Genomic DNA, 11,991 nt, shown 5'->3' with positions numbered 1-11,991 from the left:
GTACCTGAAGCAGAGCCGCCAGCAGCGGCAGCAGGGTCCGCGGCGCTCCCACTATCCGGCACATGGAGGCGGAGAGGGGCCGAGCGAGGAGCCGGAGGCGGCGGCAGCAGCGGCAGCACCAACAGCGGCGCGGAGAGACGGCCCCAGGCAGTTTCAACCCCCTTCCCCTCCCCACCCCACCCCCTTCTCCGCTACTCTCCTCTCCCCGCCAATGGAGAGAGAGCTGATGACAAATAGCGGGACGCTGAGTCTGCGGAGTCGCACCAGGAGTAATAAAACAGACCAAGAGATCAAGGGGCCGGGGAGGAGGCGGGGGAGAAGGCGTGCGTGCGTGTGTGTGTGCGCGCGCGTGTGTGTGTGTGCGTATGTGTAGGCGGCCGCGGTGGCAGCGCAGGAGGTTCTGCTCTGGCCCAAAGCTCAGCAGAAGCCGGGAGAAATGCAGGCGGCAGCGGGGATCTTGGCCCGTGTAGGATGCGAAGGTGGAAGTGCAGCGGCTGGTGCTCCACTGGAGCTTCGCAACGCGAGGTTTCGGGCTCGAGGTTTTGCTTCCTCTGGGTCCCCTCTCCAGGGCCGCTCGCCACGACGAAGACGCCAGGGAGAGCGCCGCGGGGAGGGCGCTCCGTGTCTTGCGCGCTGCGCCCACAAAGGACAGCAGTCCTGCCGCCCGGCGTCTCTGCTGTGTGGGGGCTGAGGGCAGCTTCTTTGCTCCCCTTTCCGGTCCCCGGGCGAGTTGGAGACTGTTCTCTGGCCTCGGCCGCGCGGAGGTGAAGCCAGGGGTCGGGGTGGCCGCTACCGCCGCGGTTCTGTCCCGCGAAGCTGCTGCCGCGGCTAAACCTGCTGCCTGCGCGCCCGCACCCGCCCGCCGGTTCTCGCCCCGCGCTGCTCACTGCGCGCGCCGCCCCACCTCGCGCTGCCACCGCCTGCGCACCCCACTCGGCCTCTGCGAGCGCGACCAGGGCGAGCCACTGCCACTGCCCCCGCCGCTCTCCCCGCGCTCGCCGCACGCGCTGCCCGGCTGCGCGGCCCGCTCCCCTCTCCTATCCCCTCCCGCTGCTGCCGCCGCCCGCCCTCGCCCCCGCCTCTCTCCTTCACTGTGCCTCCCCGCCCGCGTGGTGGCCAATCGGAGGCGACTAAGCTGCAGTGGTAACCGGCCGGATCCACGGCAGCCGCCCGCCCCCGCCCTGCCTAAGCGCCCCGTTTTTTGCTGCAGCCCACGGGGGGTCGCCGGAGGGAAACCAAGGGTTCGCAGAGCTCCGCTCGGGCAGGTGGAGGGGCTGCGGGAAATAAAATAACTTGCGCATGAACTTGATTGGTGGCAGGTTTCTCTTTGGACCACGATGGGGATTCGGAGATTAGGAATCGGGAGGCATGCCTCCTTGGTAGCCGAACGCACACTTTTGTGTTTTGTCGCTCTTTCGAGATAGATTATTTTTCTAGGCCAGGGCAGACACAGCAAACTAGCGACGCAGGCAAAGCCTATCCTGTCCATTGTTGTCTGAGGCGCTTGCCTCCAGCCACCTGCGGGCCGGCAGGACGGAGGCCGCGGCTCCTCTCCGGTGCTGGTTCCTCTCTCATCTTTGCGGATGTACCGGAACAGCCCAAGTTTGTGTTCTTGTTTTGTTTTCTTTTGTTCCCTCTGGGAGTTTGAGAGTGCCTGTTATTTTATTTGAAGTCTCCGTTTTATATTTCTACTCATTAGTGGTACAGTTCACATTTTTTAGGAAACGATTTCAGGGACTTGACCTCCACCGGACACCCCTACCCCCACCCCCACAACAGTAACAACAACAGTGAAAAAAGAAAAGAAAAAGGAGGCAGGAAGCAACCTAAAAGCCAGAACTGGGCGTGAAAATAGGATTATCTAAAAAGATAAAATAACTGATGCAGAGTTCGCACCAAGTAAAGGATTTTAATTCCTTCTTTTAAGACATGAACTTGGAGTGGAACAAAAAGTGAGAGACTTTACAAGTTTGGGTTACAAGCATTTGTGGAATGGAGGGAGGGGTGAAGAGCAATTGATTTTAGCAAGGTAATTTTTTCCAGAACTTTTCTTTTCTCAGGTTTTACAGGTAAATAAAAATATCGGTTTTATCTAAGCGTTTCAACACTTTGGAGGTTATCAAACTCCCTTTCAATTAGTGAATATGACCTTTCCGCTTTGGGTAACTGAAGTATTAACATTATTCGAATCTAAGTTTCAGGGTCATTTAAGAACTTGCTGAATCTCTAAAAATCAAGCACTAATTTCTTTGACATAAGTGATGCGACTTTTAATAATGTACTATTTCTAGTTAGGCTTTTTAAAATGTAATATTTATAGGGACACTTATTCAATTTTAATTAAAACAATATTGTAGGCCATATCTTAATGAAACTCAAAAATATTTCCTGGCTTTTTTCTCGAAAGAATAAGGAAGGTCATGTTAATTTAAAGACCAAAGGCTCGGCTTTTTTTTTTTCTTTTTTCTCTTCTTTCCTGGATATTATTGTCACACTATTGCTAATCGGTATAAATCTTCTCCTTGCAATAGAATATAAGTTCCATTTTCAAGGAGTCATGCATAATAGTAAAACATTCAGTAGCAATATGGGGATATAGTTTGTTGTACTCCAAAGTGGGATTTATAGATCCTATCTCCATGCTTACGAATTAAATTGTGATCCTGGACCTGCGGCCTTACCATCCTCAGCACTCCCAGCATTAGTTATTGATGTTCATTGCCATTGTGATTAAACATTTAAACATCATTCCCCTAATAAAATAAACTCTTATTATAACTTCAAAATCTGCTTTAGAATGCTTGTTATTCAACTAATTCTCTGATTCCAATAATTTTTGATCATACAGGTAAGCACTTGCTTTTTTTTTTTGGTCTAGCTTACATGCCTCTCACTCTTCAGTGGGTGTAAATTGCTTTGGAATCTTGCCTGGGTTTAACCTGATCATATGGTCAGCTAAATTTTGCTAATCAACCCTTTATCAGAGGAAGGAGTAGCCTAGTCTAAAATCATGTTATTGGAGACTGTGCATTCATTTGATGTTAATAAAAGTAGATTTAGTGTTGACTTTGGCACCTAACACAACTTTACTTCCATTGCACCACACTTGATAATCTAATGGGGCCATTCATTTCTCCAGGCAAAAGGGGAGCAAACTCAGATTTTCAGCCTCTACTCAAAGCAGTGCCAATCTGAAGACTAACTTTCCATTAGCCTGCAGAAGTACAGGGCTGTTGGGGACTTGGCAGTGACCAAGAGAAACAATAGGTAGGTGGTGGAGGAAGAGAGGAGAAGACAAGAAAAATAATAATAACAAAAACTAAGACTGAGCTCATATACCTAAAATCAGCCTAATCCCTTATTTCTGACCCAGGGGCTGCTGCTGATTTACTACAAGAGGTGTACAAATGAATATGTGCACCAAGCATTGTGGAAAGATTGAATAAATGATGTCTCCTGCACATATAGCCAGTTTTCATAGGTATGTGATGCTATCATGATTCATTTCACACATTCATTTCAAAGTAAATCATAATACTTTGTTCTGGTGTGTCTTTTCAACAGGAGGTGCTAAATGTACAACTACATCATCTGTATAAAAGGGTCCTCACTTTGGAAACAAATGCCATAGAGTAGTAGTCTATCTGTAGCAGCACCCCTACACGTGCACACACACACACACACACATGCACACGCATGTCCTTTCAAAGCAGGAACCACACTTGTCTCTACTTCTGACACCCAGCTAAGAGTTCTTTCCAAATATTGAATGAAGACTCTCTTCCATATGTCCTCCTTCTTTCCTAACCTCTAGGACAAGCTAGGATTGTCCCTTCTCCCTTAGGAAGTATTCTTCATTTAGCAAGTTTCTCCCCAATCAGCATTAGTTCATTAAAGCTGATAGTCCCTGGGTAATACACGTTTTACAGAGTTATGAAATTTTCTAAATGAAACTTAAACACAGTCTATGAGACTCCCCTCATTTTACAGGAACACAGGCTTAACAAGGTGCACAAGGGTATCAGCTGATAAGTAGGGACCCTCGATGGGACACAGGCTCTCTACCTAGACTCTGACCTTGTCTCTTTACGTGATTCTAGGAAGTCCATGTTAACTTTAGAAAGTTCAACTACAGTTGACACTTGAACAACACAAGTTTGAACTGCCCAGGTCCATTTATACATGGATATTTTTCAAAAAGTAGTCCTTTGTGTCCAAGGTTTTTATATCTGTGAATTCAACCAAATGCAAATAGGAAATAGTATTTTCACGTTCCAAACAGCAATTTCTCAATCTTGGATTCCCTACCAGATCAAAAATACTGTATTGGATCTGTGGTTGATTGAATCTCAGATACCAAAGGCCAACTGTAGAGTCAAGGCCAACTATAAAGTCTAAAGTTATACATGGATTTTTGACTACACGGAAGCTGGTGCCTCTTACCCCAGAGTTGTTCAAGGGTCAACTATATATGGAATGAGAGGGAGGTTTAGGAGAAAGAAAAAGAAAATTCAGTGACACTGAGGATTTTTCCACTGTTTCAGGCATTTTGTTCTTCAAAGTACAGTAGTCCCCCCATTATCTGTCGTGGACACGTTCCAAGACCCCCAGTGGATGCCTGAAATCTTCAACAGTACCGAACTCTATGTATATTGTTTTTTCCTATACATGCATACCCGTGATAAAGTTCAGTTTATAAATTAGGCACAGCAAGAGAGTAACAGCAATAACTAATTATAAAATAGGATACTTATAACTATACTGTAATAAAAGTTATGTGAGTGTGAACTTTTTCTCCTCTCTCTCTCTCTCTGATAACCAGTCTGATAACCCATCTGGCTATTAGGTGACTAATTGGTAGGGAGCATATACAGCATGGATACACTTGACAAAGGAATGAGTCACATCCCAGGCAGTATAAAGCTAGACGGCTTAAGATTTCATTGCGCTACTCAGAACGGGTCACAATTTAAAACTTATAAATTGTTAATTTCTGGAATTTCCTCTAATATTTTTGGACTATGGTTGACCACGAGTAACTGAAACTGTAGAAAGTGAAACCACAGATAAGGGGGGATTACTAGATGTGTAAGATTGGAGACATAACTGCTCTTCTTTCTGCTGGTCTCCGTGCTCATGTACCTTTCTCAGTGTCATCATCTCACCATATTTAGTATGATTCCAGCATTTCAAAATCCTTATCTTTGGTACAACCTGGCTGTAAAGCACAAGCCAGCCATTCATCTGGAACTCACCCAGAGAAGCCATGATTTGTTCCAATACTAAAAGAAAAACCTGGCTTTTATTATTTTTTTAAAATATACTTTATTTGGAAATATTATTTACCTTTTTTCTTTCTTTTTTAGCACTTGAAAATCAAACAATGTTTTCATGGAAAATATAACCAAGGGAGTAACTCAAAGTACATATGGTCAAGTAAGAGTCAAGGGTGAGTTTCTAAATATTTCTAACGCTCTTTTTTTTGTATCTTCAAAATGTAGAAAAAATATACCAGTATTTCTTAAGAAAGCCTGATATGAACACAGTGGAGCATAGTAGGGACTTAGCATTTTATTTATATCTTTATTAAATATGCTTATTTTCACTGAAGATTTGGATCAGTTACCCAAGAATCTTAGTGAAGGCTTTTCTCATCTCCTCCAGTTCGTCTGCAATTAAAAAATAAAAAATTGTCTACGGCCATGAATGTGCTCGATCTGGTCTGATCTCAGAAGCTAAGCAGGGTTGGGCCTGGTTAATACTTGAATGGGAGACCACCTAGGAATACCAGGTGCTATAGGTATTAAAATATAATAATAATAAATAAATAAAATCAAGGCTTTTAATCAGAGTTTTATTTGGGAGGCTCAAATTTTACAGACCAATACAAAATTACTAATGTAAAAATAGCTGAGTCAATAATCGACAGGCTAAAAAAGTAATAAAAATTTGGTGGCTATATAAGATGCAACAAAAAAAATGTAAGAATATAAAAGTATAGGAAAAATATTGTCACTATTAGCATATTGCTCTTTTTTTGAGTTATCTCATAAGTTGATAATAGTAAGACCAGGACTAAAGCTCATTTTACTTAGAACTTGTCTCCTGTGAACCTGGCCCTTGTCGTTTCTTGAACCATTTTTTTGTCTGTGTTCCCCAAGTCTAGTTTTCATAGTTGATTTCATGAATCTGCTCAAAGATCATCTGTATGTGAAAAAATAATATTTTCATGATATTTAAGAAATCTACTTTCTGCACCAGAAGCACAGGTATTTATGGAGTAGCAGCAGCACTTTGGATTACTTAAAAGTCAGAAGGCCTATTTCTCAAGACAAATGTATCTTCAGGAAAAAAAAAATTATACTGAAGAATTTGGTAACATTTAGTTGTGCCAAACTTTTGCCCCTGTGGCCTTTTAAAAGCAAATATCTGCCTTCTGGAAAGTATTGAAATACAGCTGTCAGTGTTTAGAGGATAGTAAAACGTATTTAGTATCTGAACTTATACTAGCTGTGCCCTTTCGTCCAGTGAATATTGAGGCAGTTGGTAGAGAATTTCTTAGGCTCAGGACACCAGCATTCTCTTCCCAGGTCTATGGCTGGCTGAATAATCTTAAATACATCACTTAATTTTTACATGTTTTCTCATCTGTAGAATAGAAATAATTCCACTTTTCTCACAGAAATACTGAGATGACTAAGAAAAGAATGTTGGTAAAGCCTATTTAGTTCCTTCAAGGGAAATTCTAGATAAATACGTGGAATTCTTTAAGGCTGTCTGGATCAGAAGAGGAATGATTATTTGGTTCCTAAAGTTGAGTCATATTTTAATGATATGGCACAACCTAAAAACCACCAAGTGCTTATTAAATCTTTGTCCTTTTTTTTAGTTATCCACAAAATTTGAAAATAACATATTTATCTTTCCCTGACAAAGGTAACACATGTTTATGCATGGACATTTCATAAAATGCTATTCAGTTCAATAATCACTGTAAGTACCATAATCATTCATATATGATTCCTTATATTGCAGTACTATCTGGGAAGATACAGTCTGAGTTTTCTTTTTAAACAGTGAATGTAAAAAAATCAACAATAATTCCATTTATTACAAAATTTATAATGTATGTCACTGTGATCTATTCTTTACATAGCTCAAAGGAGCTGAGTGATTATCACAAATAAGCATTATCTTTCTGGGTGGTCTATTATTTTGAGTCATCCTTGAGAAAGATTTTTTAAAAACATATTTGCAGAAGATGGGAATGTTCTCACTTCTAAAGTTGTTATGACAGCCAATAATAAACATGTATTTGCATTCAAAAACTAATTTATCCAAGCCATATGAAATTTCAAACTCTTTGATGCTCACTAGGACATACAATGTCTCCAGGTGAGGTAAGAGTACTTTAAAGTGTCTGCTCATCAAGACAGTGAGGGAAGGGACAAGCAGAGGAGGGACAAATGAATACAACTAGACATCAGAAGAAGGGAAAGACTAAAGCACCTGAGGTTTGTTCTCTCTAATGAGAGAAGGGGCTAACGATGTACACAGAATGCAGACTATGACCAAACTACAAGATAGGGGCAAGGCCATAATCTTAGCAATTGCTCAATAAATACTTGTTCAGTTTTAGGAGTGAGTCATGCCAGGAATAAAAAAGGGAGACATGGAATTTGGACAAGAGCATCAGTACAGCCTTTCAGCATCCAGAACAGATAGGAAGATCCACACAACAGGGCAACTGATAATTAAGAGTCCCTACAGGGCAGCTCAGTCTGTCCTCTCCCAGATATATGTGCACATCTCTTAAGAAGTGCAAGTCATCTCTGACAGAAAGTTTTACTCTGAGATGCTTGCTGGTGGGGTTGTGTGCTGCTGTTCTCAGTTCTCAAATTGTTACGTCAACAAATATTAAAAACCTGTTACACTTTTAAAATCACCCTCTTATTTTTGTGAAGGTGGAAATAATGTAAAATGACTCTTTGTAGTTCATAGCCTCTTTTTTAGTCAAAAACAAGCACTAGTGATATGTTAATGAGATGTCTAAGCTTTAGCTGAAGAAGATGCATGTTGACATCTTTATTTTATTTTTTCTTATTTTCTAGAACTTGGGATTTTTGGGGGGTATAGAACTTCACAGATTATTATTTTCTTATCTCTGTCATTCTCCCACCTCCTTTCTTTCTCTTAAATAAATTTTCTGGGAGATTTCTTTAGCTTTATCTTCTAGCCTTTCTGTTGAAAATTTGGTCATATTTTTGATTTCCAAGAGCTTTTGGTTGTTCTCTGATGGTTTCTTCCATAGAAACATGTTCTTGTGTTTCGTGGATGTGAGAGCTTCTTTTCTCTCTTTATATATTGTTTAAAGTTTTCTTCCTCTCCTGACATCATGTTGGTTTACTGTCTGCTGCTTTTCTTGCAGAGTTATTTAGTATGCATTTTAGAATCTCACTTAATCCTCCCAGTTTTCAATAAACCGTCCTATCTAGCCTCAGCTTTGTTTAGGCCAAGTGAGTTCAGAGCCTGTCACTAAGACTTTCTTCAAGAACCTTCTTCTCAGAATGTCTTCTAACCCACTGTCCTCTCACACTGGCATGAAACGGGTTGTTACTCCCTGTCTTATACTTGATGCCTCCTGGGACTGGTTTCTGTACTATAGAAGTTTACAAAGAACACTGCACTCTGTGGGTGCCTTAACCTTACATATCTCTATCCAGATTTAATCGTGACTTTTTCCTTGACAAAAGAAAGAAAGAGCCCTAGGTGATTTTTTGGAGGCTGGATGACTACTGATAGTTTTTCCCTATCAGAGTGGGTCATCTACCCCTTCCCAAGGGTTAGATGCACATTGTCTCAACTCAGACCCGTGCCCCTGGGGGCAGTTTAGGATTTCCATTGTAACTCATTCCTTCCTGAAGTTAATGAAAGCCCCCTGCCCCGCTTCTCCGTGTTCTATGAGAAACAGTGTCCCCTCCACGGGTTATCTAGTCCCAAATCATTGTTTAGGCCCTAGAGTTTTCAACTTAAAAAAAAAAGGAATCTAAATGCTCTGTCCTCAACATAATATAATAAGAGTTATAAAAAACCATTTTGAAAGTTTTACCACATTATGTTGAAACAAACCATGGAGATGTATTCACCCTGTGTTCATTTGTATTCACACTAGCTGAAACAATCCAGAATGAAGTACTTATTCGTATAATATGGATAGATTCATATTTCCAGTAAATAATAATGAAATAAAATTTACAATATTGGTAATATAAACCTGAAATTTGGAGTAGATGAGATTGAAACACCTCAGTAACAACGACATTTAGCGTAATTATTGTCACCATCTTTTTTCTGATGTTGTACTGTTTGTGAGTGCTAAAATGTCTTAGAAAAAGACAGCTATCATTGGGGGCAATGTACCCTATTAATGTATGTGAACCAATAGGTGACTTCACTGTCCTTTGCCCCAAATATTGTGACAAGTTCTTGGTGGGAGAGTTCATTAATACCTTACCCACTAACAGTCCTGCTGTTGAAAAATCGCTGATTGAATCTTTAATTCCTCTTCATTTTCACTTAGTATAAGTCTTCTATCATTCATTTGAAGTCTTACGAGGTTGAATTTCATCATCTTGTTATTCAACAATGTGTCATCACTTCACCTTATAAGAATTTATAGAGATTTTATACACGTGATGATATCAAGCTTGGAGTTAAAAAGAGATATTACTATCCATTTAATAGATGCATAGACATCATTCGCTCTTTCACCAAAAGAATCAGTTCCAAGAAATGTATCTCTCTGCTTAGAATATCTAGCTTACCTTTCAGTAAAATCGAGTAGGTTACTACTTGCTAGTAACAACACATTTACTAACATGCAGGTAGAAAACAAAACACCTCTTTTTAATTATAAAGGAAATACTCTTAAAAGATGGTGACTTTTTAAAAGATTGTGTCCAAATTGGAGATTTATCTGAGAGTGAGAACAAAATACAAGACCAATGCCCCCAATTTTTTCCATTTACCCGTAGCTCTACGGACGACAGGCAGACTTTTAAATCAGCTCTGTACAGACTGTAGAGTTTATGGGAAAAGAAACAATGGGGCAACTGACAGGCTAGTGGGACAGAGAATGATGATGAGCTGGAGCAGGGCCCTTAAAGGATTCAATGAGATTTTTATATTGAATGTGTCTGGCAAAAGCTAGCGATGAACAGATGATGAGCTCATATAGCTCCTGCCTTAAGGAAAGCAGATGCCTTAGATATGAATAAGCAGGAAAGTCTTCAGTTTGGTCAGCAGAGCCTAGAAAGGATAATCCAAGACCCTGGCTAAAATCTTTAAGATGTCCCCCTGTAGAACATGTTTTTTTTTTCTTGATATTTTGGTTTGTTTTTAAGAATCACAAAATTAATCCAGTTGCTTGCATGCGGTACACCTTTAAGAAATCCCTTTGCATTCCTCTATAAATTCTTCAGTTCAGGTTCTGGATAATATCTCCCATAATCAATATAGCAAAATTGTATTATTATCAAAGTGAAAGTAAAAAATGTATTTGCTATTTTCAGTTTTCCAAAATTATTGCTTTTTAAAAAAAGTTTGTATTTAAAAAATCTTCATTCTCTAGGACAGAAATCCACAACCTTTTTGGTCACCATGGACCAGTGCTCCTATGAGATGCCTGATGATCTGAGGTAGAGCTGAGATGATCTGAAGTAGAGCTGAGGTGGTGATGCTAGCGCTGGGGAGCGGCTGCAAATACAGATGAAGCTTCACTTACTTGCCTGCCACTCACCTCCTGCTGCGTGGCCCAGTTCCTAACAGGCCGCTGCCTGCCTGGGGGTTGGGGACCCCAGCTCTAAGAGTACAAAACAAGTATGGTCCTCCAAAATGTTGCATTTATGTTAAACAACCAATATCATAATTAGTATTTTTTCCAGAAGTCAAATTCTTAAATCTTTATGCAAAATTTTGAACATAAAAACATTTACATCCTTATTTACCATCTTCCCAGCTTCTATTTTCGCTTAAATATATTTGCCTTTGACCACAATCTTCTTCACTAAGCGTTTCTCCAAAACTCATAGGTGAATAGTTTCTTAGCTTTCTGACTGATGCTGTATTTAAAAATCTGTATTTATTCTGAGTCAGTTTACAATACCTTAAAAACAAGCAAGAAAAAGAAAGTAGGGAGGGAATAATTGGAGAGGAAAGAACAAAAAAACACTCAGTTACCCACATGTTGAATTTTTCTATGCTTTGATTAAATGCCTAATCCTAAAAGGGGTGTGGTATGACCTGTTTTTTGAACCAGTCATTAGGAGGTGCTCACAGTTTAGAACAAACTCTTCACATCTTTAAAGCTACTTACCATCTAGTTTTTATGTTTTGTAGAACTTATCTTTAATTTTAGAAATTTTACTTCGCTGGAATTTAAAACTTGTAAAAATTGTCAAGCTGACAGCTCTAAAAACTGAAGTCATCCAATTAGTCCAAAAAACAAAAGTTTCTGTGGCATCTATCATGGAACACCAATAGGCTTACAGACAAACACATCAGGTTAAAAGGAAAACACATGTTGGAGAAGGAACAACTTCTCATATACTTTGCCTTCACAGAGACATAATTGATGATAATTGGTATAAGGCAGTGGTCTTCAGGAAGTTTTCCCAAGGTTATATCTAATTTTGTAAAATAGAAGGTTATATATGTATCTGGAATGTTTCTCCTGGGTAGAGTCTACTTTCATAAGGCACTTTCATAGCTGTTTATTATGGACACCATTCAAAATGTTAACTATCCATTATGTTTCTGCCATTATTGCTTTTTTATTTGCCATAACAGACCCACATGGGCTACTTGACAAATGTTTGGCACAAATATGAACATGCATGGAACAAAGACTAAGGACAAGTAAAGCTACCAGGAATGCTTGGTAGATGAGGTTTCCATTGTCGCTGGGGCACTGTTTTGAGGAAAGGCTTTTAG

General features: G+C 40.4%; 1 protein-coding gene and 1 long non-coding RNA gene across 2 annotated transcripts in view; one reads left to right on the top strand and one right to left on the bottom strand.

Annotated features, from left to right (window-relative positions):
* The window catches only part of CDH2 (cadherin 2), a 194,784-nt gene extending 193,937 nt beyond the window's left edge, over positions 1 to 847 (bottom strand). The window contains exon 1 of the mRNA XM_015595693.2: positions 5 to 847. Within this exon, the coding sequence (XP_015451179.1) occupies positions 5 to 64 (60 nt within the window). The 5' untranslated portion in view covers positions 65 to 847. The remainder of the gene's footprint in view (positions 1 to 4) is intronic.
* Positions 812 to 11,286, top strand: LOC112469251. The gene is made up of 4 exons (XR_003042578.1): positions 812 to 3,267; positions 3,374 to 3,481; positions 5,367 to 5,449; positions 10,631 to 11,286. It is a non-coding gene; the product is annotated as an uncharacterized LOC112469251 (long non-coding RNA).
* The last annotated feature ends 705 nt before the right edge of the window (positions 11,287 to 11,991 follow it).

This window comes from Pteropus alecto, unplaced genomic scaffold, assembly GCF_000325575.1.
Source record: "Pteropus alecto unplaced genomic scaffold, ASM32557v1 scaffold146, whole genome shotgun sequence".
NCBI classification, from domain to species: domain Eukaryota; kingdom Metazoa; phylum Chordata; class Mammalia; order Chiroptera; family Pteropodidae; genus Pteropus; species Pteropus alecto.
Note: the sequence above shows the minus strand (reverse complement) of the source record. Positions and strands in the feature narration are given on the sequence as shown.